The following is a 23,501-nucleotide window of genomic DNA, read 5'->3' as shown; positions in this document are numbered from 1 at the left end:
CCAACTGGGTACCTACCTGGGCCAGGACTGTAGGGGGGCCCGGGGGCCCGGCCCCCTGCCGGAATCATGCTCTTCATCCACTTGGCTTCAGCCGGGTGGTTAAAGCGGAGGAAGGTGGACTGACCCAGGCACAACATGCAGCCTGTGGAGAAACCAAGCACTTGGAAGGGCAGGCAGGGCTGAAGCAACCCTCACTTTGCAGCAATAGTAGACTCACCTCAGGTTCCAAAGAGCTATCCCCACCTGCACTCACAGTGTTCACACAGTCCACACCTCACCCTACCTGTGCTTGAGACGGGGACCAGCAGAGCTCCACAACACAGAGCAGAGTGGAAAGCACACTGGTTTGTGAGTCCCAAGATCCGAGTCCTAGTCGTAACTCTTCTTCTTACTACTTGTGAAATCTGGGTGAAGTCACTTCACCTCCCTGAGTCTAGTTCCCTCATTAGAAAAATTAAGACAATACCACTGACTTGCAGAGCTAATTCAACAGTGTACGTGAAACTGCTCTGTAAATGGAGAAGGTTCTTCAGAGAACATAGACACCCATGTCCCCCCAACTCAACCTGTACCCATGGACCCATCTATCTGCCCCTTGAGTGGCAGGGTCAGTTTGAGAGGCAGCAACTTCCAGGATCACAAAAAAGCTCTGAGATAGGAGACAGGGAAAAACCATAGATCAGCCAGATGCCCCTGCAGGAACCAAAATTTCCTTTCTGGCTCTGACTCGTTCCGTTGTCATGTGGTCTTAGAAGAGCTGCCACCCTCTTGACAGTAGGGAGTGGCCACCACCCCCCTTCTCTCTGATAAAGCACTCTCTGGCCTGACATCTTCCTGATCTTTGGTCGCCCCTGGAATGTAGCCAAGCCTAGGCCAACAGGCTCAGCCTCAGACAAGCGCATTCCCAGGCAGTAGACACAAGCCCAATCCTGCCCAGGAAGTGTGAGTGCACAGAAGGGGGAGGGTATGTGGGAGCCAGAAAATGTAGCCAGCGGCACTAGGATTGTGCACAGTGGTACTAGGAGTGTGCACAGCAGCAGGTGTGCCTACAGGCACCTAAGCCTGGCTGGCAGAACTCCTCCTCCTGGCCACACCAGGTGCTCGAGGGCTCCTGCAAAAGACGCTATGTTGGGAGAAGCCAGAGCCCTGGGTTCTCTACCACCCACTCTTCTAATTGTCCACACCCCTGGTCCCAGGCTCCTGTCTACCCAACTTGGTGCCTTGGCACCCCAAGCTTCATGCCAGTTTGAGCTAAGACTGGCAAGGAAGTCTACATTCCTGGACACTGAGACAGTTCAGCTCAGGAAGGCCACAAATGCATGGGGCATCCCAGGCCACGTGGGTACCTTGGGAGGCCCCCCACTGAGCAGCTCAGGAGCCTCTTGTTGGAACCCAGGGCATTGCTGTGGGTGGGAGGGTTAACAGGCTGAGAAGCCTTTTGCAGATAAACATAGTGGACAAAGATACCCACTTCTCTGGCACACCCACAGGCCCTCCCCGGCAGGCGGGCACCAACAATTCTAAAAGTTGATGGGTGGTTAGGAGAGCAGGGAGCCTTCCCTGCCAAGCCTCCAATCAGAGGAGCTGATCCCAGAGTAATCATAACCGGAATAAATAATAGCCAACCACACCGTCCGCCTAATTACAACCGCAGCTGTTTCAGAAAGAGACCTGCCAGGTCACTCCCTCTCCTTTCAGCCATTTAACAAGCTAATTAATGATGAGTTTGCAGGGTCTAGACAGACCCACTCAACCCTAGATTGACAGGGGTGCGGTGAGGGGGAATCGGGAGCCTGATCACACAGTCCAGGCTGGGAAGGAGTTGGGGAGTCTGGGTGGATTCCAGCCTATCAATGCCAGGCCCACCCAAGGAGGCTGTGGGCACCTAGGGACCCTCAGCCCTGGCTTCTATAGCTGTGAGTTCCCAGCCCCCTCCTCTGCCCCTCAACCTCCTCCACACAGGGGGTGTGGCTATGCTGCCTCTGGGCTATAAATAGGTGATGCCAGGCAGCAGAGCTGGATCTGTATTAATAGAGCCAGCAGGAGGGCAGTAGGACTGAGAGCAGCCCAGCTCCTGCCCAAATTAACTTTCTATTTGCACTCAGGGGCCCCAAACATTGCCCCAACTCTGGTCCCATGCCCCCAGGGGCCTGACCAGCCTATTTCTGGAAAGAAACCTCCTTTCTGACCACTCCTGCCCCACACTTCCAAAGGTCAGCCCACTCAGGAAATGCAAGAACCCCTTCTCATCCAGGCAAAGTTGTGGTCTGTGCCTTCCATGCCTAAAGGGGCTCAGGGCCCAGCTGTGTGCAGGTAGGTAGAGGAGCTGCACATCTGGAGGGAAAAAAACAGGGCAAAGGAGAGGGTGGATCCCATCTCTAACAGATGCAGAGGGGAAATACCACACACTTTCACACAGGCTCATACACATACACACTCAGAGAAACACACAGACTCACAGACACGGGCATACATGCTCACACACTCACAGAGCAACAGTCACTGCCTAGCTGGCCACACAAATAGAATGGACTGGCCAAAGGAAGGTTCAGGGGACGGGAAGATGGGAGAAAGGGCCTTGGCCCTTTCCACCAGAGACCCCTCTTAGCCATAAGGCAGGCTCCCATCATCATAACCAAGACCCCTCAATGCCATCCGGAGGCAGTCCCACGGAGCAACTGTCTAGTGCTGGGCAAGATGAAGTCCACCCAGCGAGGAGTGGCTCCGAGCCCAGACCTCCCCCTCAGAAATGTTCAAGGCTCACACAATTGAGTCTCAAAACCTCAACCTCCCAAAGAGGGGCCGAGGACCCCATCCCCCTCCTCGCACCCCACCTCCCGACGCCCCTCCCAGCCCGGGTTTCTCCAAGCCCCGGCTGCCTGGGGGCTGCGGCTGGCCCGGCGCTGAGGACTCACCGCCGAACCCGGACCTCCGGACCGCTCGCCCCCGCCAGCTCGGGCCTTCCAGGTCCCCGGCCCGCCCCGGGCCTTTGAGGGGGCGGGCCGACCTCCCGCGCCGCCGGCTCCAAGCTCTGAGCAGCTAGAAGCGAGGCTACGAGCGGCCACCAATGCCCGAGGAGGGGCGGGCTGGCCACTGGCGGCGGGGGAAGGGAGCCAGGGAGGGAGGGACAAAGAAGAGGAGGAGGGGAAGAGGAAGTGATGGAGAAGAGAGGGGAGCTGGATGGAGAGGGCGGGGCGGGAGAACGCAGGGAGGGAGCCGGCTGGGCTCGGGATTCCAGCGCCTAGGGCAGGAGTAGAAGTGGGGCAGGGAGGAAAGGTTCAAGGGAGGTGACAGAAAGAAAGGTATGAGGTAAATACAGGGGCCAGAGGGTGAGGAGCCAGGAGGCAGGAGTGAGGAGAAACGGGGTCTTACTGGGAGCCCTCTGTGGTAGGAAGTCACCAGAGGGCTGGGATGTGGCCACTTGAGCCTCTGACTGGCTGGTCACCTTGGGCCAGTCCCACCCTCTGGCCTTGGATTCCTTAGCTACAGAGTGAGGAGCTTGGCTTCAATGACAGCAGAGGTTAAGCTCTGACATTCCAGAGCTCCATATATTAGAGCAAAGAGTGGAACTCCCAGGGATCCAGCTAGGTCACTAGGTCCAGCTCTGGCCCTCAGTCTGCCACTGTGACATGGTCACTCTCAGGCTGGGAGTTCAGGCTAAGGCAGTGCTCTGTGCAACTGAGTCCAGCTTCTGCCTCCATCCCAAATACCTCCTCTTTTGCCCCCACCCCCACCCCGGCCCCACTCCCAGCAGCTCACCTCACCCCATGACCTAGGCTGGACCAAGGCACTGCCCTTCCAAGGCATCCCACTGCCCTGTGGGCTCCAGAAGCCAACCCTACCTCTTCCCAACCACAACCACCAGTTGTGCTAGCCCCAGCAAAGAGCTCTCCCATCCCAGTGAGGTACCCTTTCCATCTGGGAAACACAGTGCCACCTGCCTCTGGAGCCTCCAGGGTCAGGCTGAGGCTCTGGGCCAGACAAATACCTACCACCTAGCCTGGGCCCCAGAGAGTTCCTCTTATTCCAGGGATCTGGCTCGGGACATCAGAACCTTAAGGGACACACTGTGTTCTCACAGACACACTCTATATGCTCAGAGCTCACACGGCCCCACACTCTTTCTCTCAGATACACACCACTTGCTCAGCTGTGCACACTCTGAGTCACACAGAGTCCCGTCCCCCCCCAAGTTAAACAAGCCCTGTCTCACACACATTTATTCTCACATAACAATCCCACAGGCACCAACTGCCCCTCTTAGTTACACACTCACTCAGACACATATCCTTTTACTCAGTCCCTGGAGAGACTCTGAAATCAAAAGTCAATCTCTTTAGAGAAATAATCAAACAATTTTTGCTGAACACCTACCCACACTGCTATACGTCTCACACATACTCACACGCTCACACATACATATGCATCTTACTCCCCTTCTGAAGGAAAAAGGAAGAACAATATAGAGTCAAATGCAAAATAGCAAGAGTCTTTTAAAAAAAGTATTTCCTCAAGCGTGATTCATCGGTCTGGAAACTGTGACAGCCAGCTGGACAAACCCAGACAGACACGGAGGATGCCTGCCAGTGAGAAACAGGGCAGGAGGCAGGCACAAGAAGTGGGGAGCTAGGAGCCTTTGCTTTTTCTCTCCTTCCTTTGAGCTTTATTAGTCAAGCTCTTTATCAGCCTTATAACAGAGGACAGTTGGAGGCTTCACTCCCATTTTACAGAAAGAATAACTGAAAACTGGGTGGGAGAGGAAGAGGCTCAGTGTCCTGGATCCCAGAGAGAGGCAGCAGGATAACCCAGGAATCCTGGTTCCCCATCCACATTCCAGGGAGCCCTCCCTGCTGGCCCTCACACAAGCCCCTACCCACCAATGAGGGGCTTAGGGAGTGAAAGAGGCGTAGAGACAAGGGCTGGCAGCAAATGCTGGGGGTGGATGGGGACCTACTGTCTAGACAGCCTGGGCCCTGAGCTGTGTGGCATTCTGGGTCCTCCCTTACTTAGTCCCCTCCCAGATCTTTCATGTGGTCTGGCAGCGTGGTCCCAGGGCGGGGCAGCCTAGACCCAGATTGAGATTCCTCCTCATTTCCTTGGTCCTATTCCTAGCTCCACCTCTTGCTCTGTACAGAAGAAGGCAGTGTGGGATGTGCTAAGATACACGGGTATGGGAGTGGAATCAGGATCTTCCTGGCACCATCACTTCACGCTTCCATGTCCACAGCTCTAGCTAAATGTTGGCATCTGCTTTCTGCCTGCCTCCCCCTGCCCCTGGCCCAGGCATATTCCTGCTGGAAGAGCCTGTCACTGCCATCTCTGCTCCTCATGACATGACGTATGCCTCTCCAAGTTGCCTATGGCTGGGCACAGTGCCCAGAATGATGCATCTAAGGCCTGGCCCAGCCAGAGCAGGCTTCTTGTTATTTCTAGAGTAGCCCTCTGTTTTGCAAAGAGGAGGGTCCCCTCTACAAGGCTGGATTAGAGAAACAAGACAGGGAAAATGATCCTCTTGCACATATGGCCACAGATAGGCATGCAGCCAATGAGTTCTCCTATATACATAGGAGTACACGCATGGACACTTTGGTACCATCAGTCCTAAGTTCACCCCTGCCCCCTACTTGAACATTCTGATCCATAAACACAAGGAAAGAGACAAACATAGAGATACACAAGCCCAGAGTCACAAACACATCCGGAGATACATAAACACACTCTAGTTACACAGACACACAGAGATAGCACATGCACCCCCGAGCCACCCAGTTTCCAGGGAAACGCACTCCCAAGAATGTCCGGAGTGGGGCCATGCAGGGCTGGGCTTGGTGCCTTGCTCCAGAGATGAGACAAGGAAACCCTTAGCTCCTGGAGCCCAGGGGAGGGGGAGTGCTGGGGAACAGAACACCCGTTCCTTTGTGCCTCTGCCTACCCCTCCCCAGGCTGCCAAGCTTCTGAGACAGGCGGGCCTAGACAAGAAGGCTATGGGGGTGGGAGGGAGAAAAAGGGAAGGGGGTTTAGGGTCAGAAGAAAGTGGGAGGGTACATACTTGGCAGGGTGGGCTTTTGGCTGGGGAAGAGTTGGAGTCACTGGGGGCACAGGAAATGCCTAAGAATTCCATCTTGGCCCAGGCTCTCCCTTTTCTCAGGGAACTAAATGATGCACTGGGAAGACTGGGCATGAGAGGCCTACAGAGCATTGGTTCCTATTCCCTGCTCATAACACACAGGGGAAGAATGTTCTTGCCCACGAATGTGAGGGAACTGGGGCCAGGGGAGTAAGGACTGGGCTCCTTCTCCAGCCGTCTTTGAACTCTGCCCCTACCCCTCCTTGCTGCTCTACTGTTTCACTTCCAGGCACCCAAATCTCGGGGAAGATGCTCTCTTTGAGATTGAAGAGGACTGTCAGGAACCCGATGGCATCACAGCCAAAGCCCCAATTTATGGGGGTTCCTTCTCTCATCCAGAGTCAGAGAACTTGAAGCCCTAGAGGAGGCTTCTGCAGGCAGACCTGCCTCCCTGAAGTCAGTTGTCCCCCTCACTCTCCCAAGGGTGAGAAGAAAGGAATAGGGCAAGGTTGGGTCTCCTGGGTCAGCTGTGAAGGGAGTAGCATTTAAAGAGACCCCAAGGGAACAGAAGAAGAGAGGAAAACAGTGGAGTGAGTGGGATTTCCACCGCAAAGGAGCTTCCAGCCAGTAAGAGTTAAGGGTCCCTGGAAAACAATGCCAGGACATCAGTCCTCCTACTCAGAGCCAGGCTTAGCCCAAAGCTCCTATCTTCATGTTAACTCCACCTCTACCCCCAACCCAAATCTGCTTCCCTCATTCCCCTAAAATGATGAGTCACTGAATAATTGATACCTAGGACAAACACAACTAATCTGTCAAAGTGCCACCTGGACGGACCCTTTACCTGCCCGGTTACCATAGTAACTAGGGGCCCAATTTTTAGAGCTACCTTACACAACAGAACCTCCTCTTGCTTTGGGAAACAGGGTAGTAACCATATTCATGACCCAAAAGCTAATGTCAACAATCAACAGGAGTGGGCATGTCCTCACGTACTGCCATCAGATTTTTGCCCTTGCCCCATCCCCACTGGGGGATATTGTCCTCGTCTCCCTGACCTCTACAGCTTTTCAGAACAATTTCCTCTCCAGCATCATGTAACAACGCATTGTTTCCCTCACTGCTGCTCCAACTGCTCTCCCCTAACAACCACAAACGACCACCACACCACTCCCCATGCCCTTTGATAGCAGGAATCGAAACCTCTTCTCTCCCCATGGTGCGGGGAGGCCAGGGTAGGGGAGACCAGAGAAGCAAAAGCAGGTTGAAGCTAAGTCTGGATGTTAGAGGGGTTTGGGCTGTTGTTTAGGCACATTCAGATGCACCTGAGCACCCCACCCCCAATATGGCCACTCAGGCAGTTACCATGGCAACCACCACAGCAGGCTTCCCCTGTACCTATTATGAAGAATTTTTTAAACAGACGCCCCCTTTCTTTGGGGGTATCAAACCTTACCCTGAGTGAGCCGGGTGGGCTGCTGGACAGGGAGCCCATCAATGGTGCAGGCATTGCCACAAGGGTAGAGGGTGAGGGTGCCCCGCAGGTTCTCAATGTAGCAGTGCTCTGGAGCCAGGCCTGGACCCTGCAATGAGATGTCTCTGGCCGCAGAGCCAATCACTGTCCTCCCTGAAGACAGGAGGTAAACTGAGTCAGAGGGGTTGTCCAGGCTAAGGAGGCAGGGACAGAGCAAAGAGGGCCATAATGGAAATATATTTCCACCTCCTACTCCAAGGAGAGTCACTGGCCACCCCTTTTGGGCCCCTGAGCCTGGTGGAGGCAGTACGGGGTCAAAGCTCTTCGCAGACAGGGAACACTCTGGCCCAGAGATGGGAAGGCCCAGAGGGTACAGTGGGATCCAAACTCTGTAGACACAGTAGAGAAGGGGGCTTCTTTTCTGCAGCTCTTCCCTTAGTTCCTCCAACGCCCCCTCCCTAAGTCCTTTTTCCCCTTCATCATACTCCCCTTTCTTTTCTTCTAAATCTCCTTCGCTCCTTCTTCTCTCCCTCCCTTGCCACCTGCAGCCCTTGCCCTCCCTCACTCCCTCTCTCTTCAGTGCAGCCTCCCCTCACTGCTTCTGTGTGAACAGCCCCTCCCCCTGGCAGAGCCCCTAGGCCTGGTATTTGGGGAATGTGGGGAATGTAGTATCACCCAGGCAACAAGGGCAGCCATGAGAAGAGAGGAAGGGCAGAAGCTGCAAGGTGAAGAGCCCTATACCAGGGCCTTATCTTGGGAGAACTGCCCCACTCTCATCTCTCCATTCTTCACTGGTACCTTCTCCCATGCCAGGCATCACCCTGGAGTGGGGCCCCCTTTTTTCTTGGCCACACTGATTGCTAAGAGCTATGTGCTCTCCTGTTTCAGTGCTCTCCTCCTTATTTCTAAACTGATCTTTAATCCCAGTCATGGAGCCAGATTATCTACCAAAGAGGGCAGGCAGGCTGGGGAGGCAGAGACAAGGGAAACGAGCTGGTGGGGTCGGGTGGCATGGCCTCCCATTTGGGCGAGGTAAACATTGCCAGCAGTTATCAGAAGAGCCCCAACACATGCCTGGACTCCAGGGCAGGAATATCTATAAGGACAGAGAAGTGGCAGGTGGGACACCTCCAGACTTACCTTCTTCCAGCGGCAGAAGGGTGATAGCAGTGCTGAGTCGCCCACTGCCTAGGCTCACCAGATGGGGTTTGTCTGTTTGCACTTTCAACCCTTTGCCTGTCTCGATCAGGTCCAGGGGTCCTTTCTGCAGGTAGTGGAGGTGAGGGATGAGCATCATTAGAGACTCCAGGCCAGCACCTTACCACCCTAGTCCCAGTCACACCAGCACTCTCTCCAGCACTTGCCCTCTCCAAAAGCTCTGAGGGTGTCAAAAGGCTTGTCTTGCACAGAGCATTATCCCACTAAATTGTAATTAGATCTGAATCTAGGACACTAACTCTCATCCCACTGGATTTATCTCAAGTCTTGGCTTAACTGCCCCTTTTGTCTATTAAGGTGGAAACAGGGAGGGGCCGCCCGGTGGCCGAGTGGTTAAGTGCGCACATTGCGCTTCAGAGGCCCGGGGTTCGCTGGTTTGGATCCCGGGTGTGGACATGGCAGCGCTTGGCAAGCCATGCTCTGGCAGGCGTCCCACTTATGAACTAGAGGAAGATGGGCACAGATGTTAGCTCAGGGCCAGTCTTCCTCAGCAAAAAGAGGAGGATTGACAGCAGATGTTAGCTCAGAGCTAATCTTCCTCAAGAAAATAAATAAAAAACCTTTAAAAAAAAAAAGAAAGATGGAAACAGGGAGAAAGTAAGGAGAGCAGGGAGGCACCGGTTAAGAGGAGGGGGTACTGTAGAGGACGGTCAATCAAGACTTGTCCCTGTAGACTTGTCCACAGCAAAACACTTGGCCATTGCTTGTCCCTGTTAAACTAAATTACAAGACAGGGCAGGGGCATGGATCACGAGAGGGATACAGCCCAGGGTCAGTCTGTAAACTGCCTCCTGACTTTCAAAGCGTATTTTCTGGGTGAACCAATTAACCTGATTCAGATACAGACTTAGCTGTTAATAGGCTTGGCACCTGGGGAGGGGCAAAGAGGGACTGCTGCTCTCCTCCTGGGGCTAGGACCACAGGTGGGCAGAGGAGCCAAACCCATCCTTACCAACAACCCTCCTGCCCCATGCCCCGACCCCACTCACCTGCACCATTGCTTGGGTCTTGAATCCAGGGCCTACCTGGCTCCTGTTGAGAGTGTCCATGGTCCTGGGGCTCCAGAGCTCCTGGGGACACAACAGAAAGCAGGTGAGGTGGGGAGTCCAGGACAGAAAAGAATCCATCCACACATAGATACCACAGTATGCCCGTCCTGACTTTTGCTACTATGAACACAAAAAGCCCTATAGGGTCCAACCTGTATTTCTGTGTTGTCTTGCTTCTGACATCTAGGACCTAAGTCTTGGCTGCTGAGGACCCTCAGACATCTGGAGCCTTAAGCAAGGTGGGGAAAATCTACCTTAGTGGGAAAAGTCGAATCCAAGGAACCCCCTCCAAGGACACTGGTAGCCAGAAGGTGGGTGGCAGGGCTGAGCAGGAGCTCCCTCCCCCAACATTTCCCTCTCCTCTTCTCCCTTTGTCTCTTTTCCCAGGGGTCTCAGTAGGATGTTTTCTTAAAGGAGACACAACAGGAAAAACTCAACCATTCTTGCCATCTCTCTCTGTCTCAACTCCTGCATCCTCTCTTCCCTAGAAAGCAATCTTGCCCCCACACAATCAGCAAAGAAACCTCAGTGGTGGCTAGTACTGGGAATACAAGACTCCTGGGTTCTTAATCTGATTTGATACTATGGGAAGCTTAGGTCTTTAGGATCAAGAGTAAAATAGACTTCAAAGCCAGAACTTGAACTCCTCCCCACCCATTCCTTTTTCCCTGGGTCACATTTTTTGGTACCTGAGAAATGTGAGGAAGGACCTTTGTGTACTAACGTGTGCCCACCTGCCCATCCCTTGACCATCTTGCTAAGGTGAGAAACTTCTCTTTGCTACTGAAATGTTACTAGAGAAAGCTGAGAAGAGTGTGGCTGGAGGTAGGGAGGGAGACCCAGGAAGGCGGGATTTTCCTCCACTTTCTCTTCTAGCCATCTACCAGGTGCTTAGGGAGGAAGTTGGGTCAGGAGCCAGCATTCCAAGGAGTGCCTGACCCTGGCAGTGGGGCCCAAGGGCCTCAGCCATAGAGTTACTAATTTTACTCTCCCAGCTTCCACCCTTCCGGACCTGGACTACATCATCTCCGTCACCATTTCCACCCAAGCTGGCGGAAGAGAGGCCGGAACACGGCCTGGGGCCCACCCCAAGTCTGCCTGAGAAGAAGGAAGGCAAAGGCCATTAACCTAGACCAAGCCCCAAGCTGGCCTGGCACCTCCCCAGGAGATCTGATCATGAGGAAGAATTTCCAGGGATAGACTGCTGTACTGCTTCTTGGACTCAGGGAAATCCCTCAGCATTCTCTAAGAGAGGAAAGGCAAGAGAGAGTGGGCTGGGAATGGGGAGTTTATATAAAAGAGGGAGCAAGAAAAACAGAACAAATAATGGTGAAGGAAAGGCATCATCATTTAGTGGAAAGAGCTTTAGACTGGGTTGTAAGAGACTTAAATCCTAATCCTGACTTTATTATTTATTAGCTGAGATCTTGGGCAAGTTATTTAACTTCTTGGAGTGTCAGGTCATTCTCTATGAAACTAGAATAATGATTAAAAAAAAAAAAAGATTGCCTGGATTAGAACTTGCCTGAGACTAGGGGTAGAATGGGGAGTGACTACAAATGGGCCCAAGATTTCTTTCTGCATGACAGAAATGTTCTAAAACTAAATTGTGATGGTTGCACAGCTCTGTAAATATACTAAAAATCATTGAACGTATGCTTAAGTGTATGTTATGGTATGTACTTTATACCTCAATAAAACTGTTAGGGTTTTTTATGGGAAAAAAAACGATTATCTGGAGATTCAGGTATTATATTAAATGACCCACTGTGAAGTGCAAAGCACTATAAACATGCCAGTTATTATGAGCTTCATGACCTTTAACAAGTCACTTCACCTTTGTGGGCCTCAGTTTCTTCATCTGTCCACTTTTCACTATCACCCTCCGAAGCAGCCGTGGGTGTGTTCATTTATTTACACCAAAGAATTTCAAGTAGAGATAAAGATTGTAAAGGAATAAGGTTGATGGGGGGAAAAGAGTGATAAGAGGAGAGGAGAGAAGGGAATAAGGAGGTGAAAGGAGAGGGAGAGACCGTGAAGATAAGATGTAGAGATTGGGAAGTGCGAGGCTGTGGCCCCAGCTCAGAAACCTAATCCAGGCGAAGTGGAAAGATACACCAGACCCACGCGTCCGGGCGCTCAGGCGGGGCTCTGACCCCAGGGCTGCGGTGCGGCCGGGAGAGGAGCCAGCGCGGGGCGCCCTGTCCTCGGACCCCACCCCCGGTCTAGATGGTGGAGCGGCGCTGCGCCGGGGCGCCCCCCGCCGGTCCACCCGCTTCCGTCCCACACGGCTGCCCGCTACCCCTGGCTGTAATTACCCACCCTGCTCGCCCCGCCCGGTCTTTCTGGGAAACCCCGCCCCGGCCCACTGCCAAAAAAAGGCCCCAGCGGCGCGAGCCGGCGCTGGCGAAGGAGGGAAGGGCCGCGGTCAGCCCCGGCTCTCGGTGGCCCTCCCGCACCACAGGCGCAGACGCCCAAGCGCCGCCCTGGGCGCAGGGAGGCAGAAGCCCGGGCGTCTGGAGTTGACGTGCAACAGCGAGGGCCCCGTGCGGGGTGAGGCCGGGGCTCCGGTAGGTGCCCCGCTCCGGCCAGCCCCTCCGGCCTCCGCGCCCAGCGGGCACGCGGGACCCGCTGCCCCACCCTGTCCCCAGCCCTCTCTGCCGAGTGGGGCGCCCAGAGTCACCGCTCGGGGGTCTCGGCACCCGATCGAGGGTGGAGGGAGGCCCGGGGAAGGACCGCAAAGGTCTGCAGCCGTCAGGCGCTGGAGGAAGTCCAGGCCCCAGGCGACAGGTCAAGGCTAGGCCCAGAGCGAAGCCGGCCCTCCGCGGCGCCCCGCTCGGGCGCTCCCCGGGTCCCCACCGGGCCGCTCGGCCCTCACCTGTGGCCCAGGGGGCCAGCCGAGGCCTCGCCCGGGGCGTCGCATGGCTGTGGCCCGAGGCCTGCGGGGCCGAGCTGCGGTCCTCTCGGCCCGCCGCCGCCTTCGCCGTCCCGGCGCACATCCGCCCTCGAGGGAGGGCGGCCCGCAGAGGAAGGAGTCGGGAAGGGAAGGAAACTGAGGCTGGGAGCCCAGTGGGCGGGTCGCTGGAGCAGGGTGGGGGTGGGCGGGGGCCGAGAGAACTGAGGACGAGAAAACTAGGGGCCCGCGGGGGGAGCCGGCGGGCAAGGGGAGACGAAGGGATGTGGAGGGGAAAACGAAAGAGGGGGACTGAGGGATGAGGAAAAATGAGAGCTGGGGAGGGGAGAGGCGGGAGGAAGGTGGGGAAACGGGATAGAAAGTCCGGGGACGCAGAGCTGGCGGAGACAGAGGGACAGAGTAGTAGAGGGCCTGGGGGACAAAGAAGGAGATGGGGAGACAGGACAGAGGGTGCTCGGGTAAAGGGGTGACGGAGAGGGGAAGCCGTAGAAGGTCCCGAGGGCAGTGGAGGGGGGACGGGGGAGTAGAAGGACAAGAGGGCGACTGAGGGCAGGGCGGGGAGCAGAAGTGGGGAGACGGCAGGCGCTCAGGAGACGGCGCCCGGCGGAGCGGCACGAGCGTCGTTGGGGGGGGACTTTTACTTGGGGGTGGAGGGGGGTGCTGGAAAGTGCGCCCCTCGGAAGGCAGCGGGCTTTCCGCCGGGGGGCTCCCGTCTGCCCCCACCACCCCGCGCGGCCGCCAGGTGGGACAAGGCCGCAGTGTGGGCCGCCCCGCCCGCCGCGAGCCGGACAAGCGGCCTTTCTTCGGCGGCGCCGGCAGAACGAGCCGCTTGTTTGCGCGGCCGGGGAAGGGCGGCCCCACAGCCACCGCCCGCTCCCCGCGGGGCAGCTGCGGGAAGGGGGGCTGAGTGTGTAAGGGAGGCGCGTGTGTGAGGGGAATGCATGTGTGAGTGGGGGCTGAGTGTGGGGAGGGTGCGTGCGCGTGGAGAGCTGCGTATGTAGCATTGGTGTGTGTGGAAGAGGGCTTCGTGTGTGGGGGCGTGAGTGGGGGACAGCGTATGTAGCGGCTGTGTGTGAATGAGGGGCTGCCATGGGTACGTGCGGGCTGCGTGTGTGAGCGGGAACTCCGTGAGCGCGGGGGCGCTGCGTGTGTGAGGGCTCACACGTGTGACCGCGGCGAGGCTGCAGCCGTCTGCGGGCGCGGCGGCTGGCAGGGAGCGTGGGCGAGGAGGGGCGGGGCGCCGTGCGTGGCGGCCGCGGGGGAGGCCGTGTTTGTGAGTGACCGGTCGGATGAGTCAGCCTCCGGGAGCCTCCTGGACGGCTGAGCTAACGGGCCCAGAATGCAGCCCCGCCCCGGCGCCCTGGGCCTCCCGCTGGGCCGCACCGTCTCCGGGCCAAGCCCCCGCTCGCGGCCGCCTCGGCGGAAGCGTCCGCCGGCGCCTGGGCAACCCCACGCCACGCGGCCCCTCCCGGCCCGTCGCACGCCCGTGCTTCCCCAGCCCGGAGGAGCCCGGATGACTTGGCTCAGCCCCAGCTCCGGGGAACTCCGCAAGTGATTCGAATCCGGACCGCGCGGGCGTGGCAAGAGCCTGGGACTCACTCCCCCAGGGTGCCCCATCCGGCCACCAGGTCCCTAAAGACGTGGGGCCTCTGAGGAGAGCCCGGGAGGCCCCAGATATGCCACCTATTTCCTGAACACACCCAAGAGTCCCTCCTGGACACCAGTGCCTCAGAGCCCGACTGCGCATCCCTTCAGCGTCCATCAACGCGGCCCCACCCAGGACCGGAGCCGAGATGCCCCAGGGCACCCCCTCCCCTCCCGGTGCAGGGCTCTCAGTCCTGTAGTCGCCAAGAGAGGGGGAGGTCTGAGGCAGGCCAACGAGACGCGGCGAGTGTCCGCCCGGCTGGCCATCTGAGTGCCCAATGAAGTCTTGATGGGGCAAGGATGAGCGTCCCTCCCGGGGGCAGAGCACGAGGGCCCCCTCTGGCGGCGGCGCGGGCAGCGGCTGGGGAGGGCAAAAGCAGGTAGCTCGCAGGAAAGCAGCGGAGCCGACTCCCCGGGAAAGCCTCTCGCCCCCACGCACTCACCTGGGGCGCCCCCTCCTCCCCTACGGGTTTCTACCGGGCTCTCTAGCCCAGAGCTGATCTGAGAGCTCTCGCCAGGCCCCTGGGACTTTCCCTTACGCAGTCCTAGCCGCGCAGCTAACGGGACCAGCAAACGTGGTGGGAGCTCTTACCTCGCGGAGCGGGAGAGGGGACACCGATCCCTTCGCCTGGCTTGGCCGCCGCGGCCTCAGGCTCAGGAGGACAGTGTTGCTTGTCCCTGGGAGCCTGCTGAGTAGGAGGAGAGCGAGCGGGTCCCGCCCCCCTCCCCGCTAGTCCCCGCCCCCGTCCCCCGTCCCGACCGCCTGCCCAGCCAGAGAAGACGCCCTTGTGGGGCTGGAGCCCAAGGTCCCCCCATCCACCCTTTCCCATAGCAGCACCTCCCCCGCCGCCTGCACAGCACCCGCTTTGTTCCTCTCTGCAGCTGGGCTCTCCACTACCACCACCGCCACACACACACCCTTCTCCTCCCTCCCCTTCCCCTTCGGACTCTCCTCGACCACCCTCCACCCTTAGGCTTTAAGGCTCTTCTGAGAGATGTTTTGACAGATTCTCTCTCTCTCTCTCTCTGTTTTTTTTAACTTTAGATGCTTGAGTTCTCCATGGGCTCCCAGTGAACCCCGTAGTGGCAGCCCTAAACACACTCTCAACATCTCCTCCAGAACATCTGCCGAGGGTTACCCAGGTCTGCCCCCTGTCACCCTTCTCCTCACCCTATTCCAAGCCTCACTGTGAAGAGCTGTAAATGGGATTGATAACCCTGAACATGAGGCTTCACAGATCTTTCTAAGAAGAGCTATAAGGAGACATGTTAAAGCACCAAGCAAACTGTAAAGCACAGGGAAGCTGAATGGAATTATCATCTTGCCCCCATGTAGCTCCATCCGCCACCCCAACCTGCTGGATTATAATTGGGAGGCAAGCTATAAATATACAGTTGAGCACACCATCCTGTAGTAGTTTGGGTCCCTGTAGGAGTGGGGGGTTAATAAGGAAGAAAATAGGGGACTAAAAATCTAAGAGGAGCCTAGAAACTGAGCCAGACTGAAGTCGTTCTTCATCTCAACCCCCACCCAGAAATCCAACGCTGGCAGTGAATCCTTACCTTGCAAAGCCAGCTCTTGCCCCAGGAGACTGACTGGGGAGGCCCTAGGGAGCTGAACTCACCTAGACTGCATCTCTTTAACTTGCACTAGAGATCCCTGAGACTATTCCTCACGGAAAGAAGGAAGAGAAAGCCCCCAAGGCTGGCATAAATTCCAGGTGGGGAGGATAGCAGAAAATAATTTGTCCTCTTTGGGATGGGCAAGGCTTGTTCTGATTCAGTGGCTTTAGTTTATGCCCTCGCTCTCTAACCCAGCAACAGCAGGAGGCTGAACTGCAGGAATCTTTGGTCACTCATTGACAGGGCCAGCATTAGCAGGGGGCCCCCATGGCTGGAGGCTGGAGCTGACCGGAGCCAGGCAATGGACAAGAAGGGGGAGGGATAGGACGCTCTTTGCAGCTACCTGCCGTAGCTAGCAGAGGTCGAATAGTCAGGCTCCAGCATGTGATGTGGGTACAAGGAAGCCCCACGATTTCAGGGGGAAAGCCTCTTACTCTTCCTCTCTTCATAGTGTTTGAGGCTCATGAAAGTGTTTTGATTCTGGCCACCTTTCATGAGGCAGATCACAACAGTGATTTTCAGGCTATTCTGGTAAAAGAAAAAGAAACAAAACCCAAACTGTTGTATTCTATGTGCCAAGACCCAGCATTTGAGTGAAGGGGCTCAGATTGGGGTACCTCAGAGACTTTTCATGTACCTCTGTTTCACAACAACTTCCAGCTCTTCTTTACCATCTTGGTCAGGAGGAATTTCAGGGAATAATCAAGCCTGCCACGGAGGCAGCTGATGCTGAGGCAGGGGGTTGAAACAGCACCCAACTTCTGTCTTCCCAACAGAGGGACCAGCTGACCCCATGATAAAGGCTGTGTGCAATGTGTCCTCGCTCCTGCTGTGTCGAGGCCCTATGTTCCCACACTTAGCACACTCAGGGGACTAAAGACCTACTACCCCCACCCTCCGCCCCCACCCTGCTCCACATCTGGAGCCCATCAAAAAACTCAGTGCTCTCTCACAGTTACGCAAGAGGTCGAGCAGCTGGGAGCTCAGAAAAGGGGGAGGATGAGAGAAGAAAGCAGAAAACAGCTTTCCAAGCATGCTTCAGACTTTCCAAAGTGGAAGCGGGGGGAGAGGGCAAAGGCTGGGTGTGGAAGGAAGAGTGGGTTTTTTAAGGCCCTCTGCACTTGGCTATGAATGTCAGGAGTGGATTTCCACACCCCTCCTGCCTTTGCCTAGGCACATTTCCCACCTCTGTCCCTCCTCTCAAATTGTATTCCCTTCAGCTCCAGAAAGAGGTGGTTATTGCTCATTACAGCAAGCAATCCCTGTAGATCCACACCCTATCTCAGAAAACTATCCTTTCTGGCCTCTTTGGATCCTGAACTCAGGCATCATTGTGTAGGTGTGGTGGCAGCAATGACGCCAAGTAACTCCTCGCTGCATCCAACTTGGGAAAAAGTTCAAACCTTTTTCCAGCAGCTGCAAAGGAGCAGAAGCTCTGTTCTCAGTTTGTCTTAAAAATCACACAATCCACACTGCCACTCGAAGCTAAGATACATCCAAGCTGAGTGGGAAGTTTGAGAAGGACAGAAGACTGGTCTTGTCTATCTCTGTGTCCTCTGACCTTCCTATGACCTGCGAAGAACAAGCATTCATTTGGGCAAAAGAATGGGTAACAAGACCTACTTTCATTTCTCTCATTGCCTTGAATTTGTAATGCCTCTTTTTCAAATAGCCCATTTGGTAATCAACCTGATCACAGAAAGTACACCTATAGGAGCTTTCCAGAATTGGATTAGGCCCTAAATAACCACTGAGCCCCTGCCCTATGAACAGCAAGGCAAAAAACTTCCTTTTGGGTGAGGGGTGGGAGGTGAGGGGAGTGGGAAGTGACCCAAGCTTCTAAAAACTGCCTGGTTGCTTCACCTCTTGTGTTTGAGGGGTAACAGCTTGGTTTGGAAAGGTAGTCTAATTTTCCTGAAGGTTTGTCTCCACATCAATCACTAACTTGCCAGGATAAGATGTGAGACTGAGACTTGGAGAGATGCTGTCTGCTCTTGGTGAAGAGCAATGGGCAGGACCAACCTACTTGTGGATCTTCTAGGAGTTTCAAAGAAGCTCTACAGCTGCATATACTTACCAAAAGGGGTAAGAAGAGGGAATCAGGGGAGAGAATGGTTGAAATGAGATGTGCATGGTAGGGCTGGCCCCCTGGCCGAGTGGTTAAGTTCACACGCTGTGCTTTGGTGGTCCAGGGTTTTGCTGGTTCGGATCCTGGGCGTGGACATGGCGTTGCTCATCAGGCCACGTCGAGGCGGCGTCCCACCTACCACAACTAAAATATACAACTATGTATTGGGGGGATTTGGGGAGAAAAATCCAGAAAAAAAAAAAGGAAGAAGAGATGTGCATGATAAAGGGAAGTTAATTCCAAGGTTTTGCTTTGAGAGATTCGTCTAAAGCCTACACAACAGAAGCCCTATTCCTCACCATCATTGAGACCCATGTTGAGTATCACTAGTTGTAGTTCGCACTTGTCTACCTTAGAGAAAAAGGCTAAGAAGGTAGAGCCATTGCTTCTAGACTTTAATCTGGATGGGGACTTTACCTTTTTTCACTTTTCTTCCTCCAATGAGCCTTGCCAGATGCAAACTTTTAAGAAAGGCTATTCTGTATCAACCATGGAAATCTCTCAGATTCCACCCAGTGTGAACAATTTGAAATTAATTGGAGGGCAAAGTTTCCCATCAGAGATGCATGGGTTGATAGATTTGGGGTTTGAAACTACTCTGAGTAGATGAATGACAGATCCTTTATAAAAGGAACTCCTGACCACAGAAGAGGTGTGTTCCCTACCCCCTCTATGTGGAATTAATCCAGAGCAGGAACCACAGCCTCCTACATTAAACAGAACGCTTATTCAGATCTAATTATTTTGCTAGTCTCTCTCACAAGAAGCCAACAAAAAGTCCGCTTGATGCCTTGGAGGGATTAGCTGCCAGTCAGTGGGTGTGGCTTGGTTTTGGTGTGCTTCATTTCACTGGATTAAGGTTACAGTCTCAGAGAGCCAAGTCACACTTCAGCAACATTAGACCAGATACTTTTTATTTCTCTTAAGAAAAAAAATTAAAAATCTTGGCTTTCACTATTTAAATTAAAACTTTTTCATTCCACTTAGCAGTTATTAGAATAATCTGCCTTCCAAAGAATTTGTTGAGATTCAATAGTTTTTTTAAGTTAAATAAAAACAAAGTAAGGAATTTCTGGGGGAATCATCAACAGCTCCCAAGGCATCCATCACTCATCCCTGGATCACTTATTTCTTACCACTGATTGTATAACCGGGCAGACAATGCTCCCAGATATCACCAACCATGGTTATTCTTTAAAGATTAAGGCCTCATTTTTCTGACTCTACAACTGCCCCTGACAAAATTAAGACCAAAAGTTCATTAAGTAGCATCAAATTCAAAAGTTCCACGTGTGTGTGTGTGTGTAGCTGAAATGTAGAAAAATACAAAAGGAGGCATAATACCTGTAATATGGGGAAAAGGCAATGAATACTCTCAGATGGGAGATTATTTTCTCTTAAAAAAAACATATCATTAATTTTTAATCTTAGATCCCATTACATTATTCTGAAACAGTAAGCAGACACCAAAGTATGAGATAGTCAAGTCTAATAAACATTCATTTTATAATACTCTTTATTTGATTAAAGAATTTGCCTTCTTCGTGTACACTGGAATGTTATATTCCCTATGTATTTTACAGGGTTACAAAACGTCTCTCATTTTAAATATTACCCCAAAAGTAACTTCAGAAAAAAAAGTTTTTGTGAAACTAAACTTGACTTTTAAAAAATCATATGGACAAGCAACTCTCAAACAAAACTGGATTAATACGATTTCTTGCCTACTTGACTACATGACAGATTTCTTGTCCCAGTCCCCTTCCTCAAAAAAAACCTCGTGTGGAAACCAAGCTTGAGATAAGAATCCTTCCCTGATGCAGTTAAGGGAAAGGGAAAGGCTGGCAATTCCTTTGGCAAACAGTTCCACCATGGCCGTCTGTGTGTGACTGCTTTGCTTCAAATACAGTACACTCTTTGCAGGCAAGGCCAGATGCTGTTTAGAGTGGCAGCAGCACTCTCCAACCAGCTGAAAGCACAGGTCACCTCCAGTCATCTGCGTCTTCCCTCTGCTAGTGGCTGCAGCCTGGCAGCAACTCCACCAACCCTACAGGGTTAAAAGCCAATGCTGGGCTGACTGATGTAGTCTTCCCCATTGAAAAAGTAATGGATGAGATGAGGCTGAGAAACAACCACTACATGATGACACTCAATAGAAAAGCCTTAGAGGAAGAAAAGGGAGGATTTCAGAGACAGGCACAGATAGGCTGGTGAAAAAATGTTGGCAGGCTAGAAGGAAATGAAGTATGTATCAGCAATCCCTATGCACCAATATAACCAGCTGCCTCTTGAGATGCTAAAAATCTAGTGGTGGAAATGGAGTCTCCTTGATAGTTTAGGATCAATGAGACTGGCACAAAGACTCACTGAACACACAGCCTCAAAAATCATAACCTTGTCTCTGCTGGAAAGGAAAGGACTGATGACAGAGAGAACAGCCAGGAAGGGAGAGATGATGAATTTGAGGAATGTGAATGGATTACAAAGCCTGTGAGTCATTATGTTTTAGCCGAAGTACCCAAAATGTGGAGAAATGGAAGCTTGGGTAGCACTAGCAGCAGACATGATTACCTGTGATGTGAAACCCCTAACTGGACATAACCATTCTCCTCTGATGTGGGGACCGTGCCATTTAAAAGCTGCTTCTCAGCTGTCTTTAATAATGACACAAGTGGGATTCACAGTACTGTTGTAAACTGGAGGGACAGGCCTGAAAGGAAAACGACTTGGCAAAGGAGTGGAGGGATGAATGGATATAGGAAAAAGACATAAGACATTCTTATCTTTTAACTTCTAGACCCCACACCCCTTAAGCAGTCACCTGTATGATCCAAAAATCAAGAATGGATTAGATCAATTTGTTCCAGGAGTGCCAAACAAATATAATGCCTATATACAGATGATCCCAGTGCTTGACTGAATGTATAGAAAGAAAAAAACTGAAGTTTGGAGTATGAAAGATTAAAATCTTCTGCACAGAAAACTTTTTAAAAACAAATTAAGTATGAAATATAACTATATTTAGGGATTAAAATAAAGGAGCAACTTAGTCAAAGGCAGAGAAGAAGGTGTTTACTGGGGGCATTCTCTGGAAAGCTTGCTTTCCTGCTGGCCAGTAAAATCTGCCAAAGAAATAGCAGCCTTTCCCTTTATGTCTGTGTCATTTCTTTGCCAAAGAATGTCTCTGTGACACGGAAACACTGAGGATGAGTTGAGGGTCCTTGCGCGCAGAGAATCGTGCACTGTATCAGAAAAAAAGGGTCTCCAATGGCTTGTTGATTTGGAAAAAACTCTTCAGCCACTGTTGGCTTCTTCTTTATTAATCTGCAACTGTTCCTTTTCATTTCCCTCTTCTTGGTACTACAGGATTTCATACTTATCCACTAGGAAAGTGGTCTCTGTGGAAAACCTTACGGGGCTGTTTCCATCTACCTGGGTCACTTTGGTAACCTAGGAAAACAAACAAAGAGTAAGGTAAACAAACAGAAGGAGTCAGTCTCTAAGGTGCTGACTAAATTCTCAGTACAAATTCCCTAAAAGCAGTATTAAAAGTAACTCAGAAATACTAAAAAAAGTTTAATTCACAACTGCAGCTCACAGCATTACTCTTCCCCACCAACACGATTAATCTGCTCTCTAGACAGAAAAGACAAGTGTTGGGATGAGATGTAGAGTAGTATCAGTATTAAGTAAAAGGTCCAGAATGACTGGCCACTGCCCAGGTCCTGCCCTATAAAATCTATAAAGTTCATGACATTCTATCAGGATGCTCAATTAACATTTTGACCCAAAATGCAATATTCTAACTCCTCATCCTTATTTGTTTGATTTGCTCTCAAAAGTCTCACTAAGCTGCTCTATCATACTTATTTTCTAGATATGGCTGGCTCCTTCTAACGAGATCTTGTCTTTTCTTTTTAGTAATAATAATAAATTACCTATAACAATGATACCTGTAATGGCACCAATACAATACTTGAACCATTGACTCATATTTTCTTTTTTTTTTTTAAGATTTTATTTATTTATTTTTTCCTTTTTCTCCCCAAAGCCCCCTGGTACATAGTTGTATATTCTTCGTTGTGGGTCCTTCTAGTTGTGGCATGTGGGACGCTGCCTCACCGTGGTTTGATGAGCAGTGCCATGTCCACGCCCAGGATTCGAACCAACGAAACACTGGGCCGCCTGCAGCGGAGCGCGCGAACTTAACCACTCGGCCACAGAGCCACCCCCATGACTCATATTTTCTAATGAGGTTTTGAGAGAACAATTATACTGTCCTGTTCTTTGAATGGTTCCAAACAGGAAAATGTACCCATTTCTATCTGATGTTCAACATTGTGCTCCTAATACTGATGGGGTTATGCTAGTAACTGAAAGAAGAGAGAAAGAAAAATAGAGAACTGCTCTTTGTAATCATCCAACAGAGGGAACTACACCTTCCCAAGCACTTACAGGAGAGACAGAGACCATCTGGGAAGATAAGATAGTGCCAGAATAAGAAACCAATCAACAAGTCAGAGGGGAAGATGACAATATAAACTGGGTCCTTGTAATGCAACTTCAAAAACTGGAGAAACAATGAGTTAAAAATAATGATCTAAAGGAAAAGTTCAGAAATTTCCATTGCTTTGCCTACCTAAAGGACAAAGTTCACAAAAGAACTGATTCATGATTATCTGTATTAATGAAGGGATGCTGTGGAACAAATAATTCAAAAATTGTATCCATTTGTATTAGAATCACTCCCTCCTCCACCCCCCATAATTCTGTCTTCCAAATATACAACTTTCTTTTATTCCTTGGGTTCAAACCAAGAGACGTTACAAACCCACGTCTTGAGTCTTTCAGCAAATAAACTTTAAAATATATGAGATTATAAAAAAATAAGCAACTAAGCTGAGTTTTTGCTCTGACCATGAAGCCATTCTGTCTATCTGGCATCTGTCCTACCACTCTCCCTATTTATGCTCTTTATTAAAATGGGGTACCTGTATGTTACAGTAATTTTTTTTGGAGATGAAGGAGACTTGAACAGGGAAGAAATCGTTGGGCTGCCCAGCAATGCTGAACTCAAGGCTGCCACTCTTATTTTTGGCATCAATCACTGGCAGGCACCACTCCAAGGTATTTCGTCGACTGTCATGGCGATACTCGCCGTCGATTTCACCAATCACCGGTGCGCCGACACCAGATCTGTCACAAGAAACATCTGTGTCAAGTTAGCTATCCAGAGCTAGGAGAACTCTGCCAAGGAAAACCAGCCCCAAACTTGATTATGCTCTTCAAATTCTGCCCACTTTTATATAGTCCTAGAAAAAATTAGGCTCCCTAATAACTTGAAGGATCAAACAAAAGTCCTAGCACCTTGCTAACTGGAAGAT

General features: G+C 52.2%; 2 protein-coding genes across 54 annotated transcripts in view; both read right to left on the bottom strand.

The window, feature by feature from the left end:
* Nucleotides 1-15,118, bottom strand: part of PHLDB1 (pleckstrin homology like domain family B member 1) — a 45,995-nt gene extending 30,877 nt beyond the window's left edge. For 16 of the 50 annotated variants that reach the window (XM_070624968.1, XM_070624973.1, XM_070624966.1 and 13 more), the window contains exons 1-5: nucleotides 14,959-15,078; nucleotides 9,749-9,829; nucleotides 8,682-8,805; nucleotides 7,524-7,694; nucleotides 17-142 (exon numbers count right to left, since the gene is read on the bottom strand). In XM_070624968.1, coding sequence (XP_070481069.1) covers nucleotides 17-142; nucleotides 7,524-7,694; nucleotides 8,682-8,805; nucleotides 9,749-9,808 — 481 coding nt within the window. In that variant the 5' untranslated portion in view covers nucleotides 9,809-9,829; nucleotides 14,959-15,078. Of the gene's footprint in view, nucleotides 1-16; nucleotides 143-2,915; nucleotides 3,416-7,523; nucleotides 7,695-8,681; nucleotides 8,806-9,748; nucleotides 9,830-12,686; nucleotides 13,475-14,958 lie in introns of those variants that run through there. The other 34 variants (XM_070624984.1, XM_070624986.1, XM_070624988.1 and 31 more) reach the window with 17 other exon arrangements.
* A 4,497-nt stretch (nucleotides 15,119-19,615) lies between these two features.
* ARCN1 (archain 1) overlaps nucleotides 19,616-23,501 on the bottom strand; it is a 25,273-nt gene continuing 21,387 nt past the window's right edge. For all 4 annotated transcript variants that reach the window (XM_008513459.2, XM_070625013.1, XM_070625011.1 and 1 more), the window contains 2 exons: nucleotides 23,109-23,313; nucleotides 19,616-21,567 (listed from right to left, as the gene is read on the bottom strand). In XM_008513459.2, the coding sequence (XP_008511681.1) occupies nucleotides 21,478-21,567; nucleotides 23,109-23,313 (295 nt within the window). In that variant the 3' untranslated portion in view covers nucleotides 19,616-21,477. The remainder of the gene's footprint in view (nucleotides 21,568-23,108; nucleotides 23,314-23,501) is intronic.

This window comes from Equus przewalskii, chromosome 6, assembly GCF_037783145.1.
Source record: "Equus przewalskii isolate Varuska chromosome 6, EquPr2, whole genome shotgun sequence".
Classification (NCBI taxonomy): Eukaryota; Metazoa; Chordata; class Mammalia; order Perissodactyla; family Equidae; genus Equus; species Equus przewalskii.
This window is presented reverse-complemented; position numbering and strand designations above follow the sequence as displayed.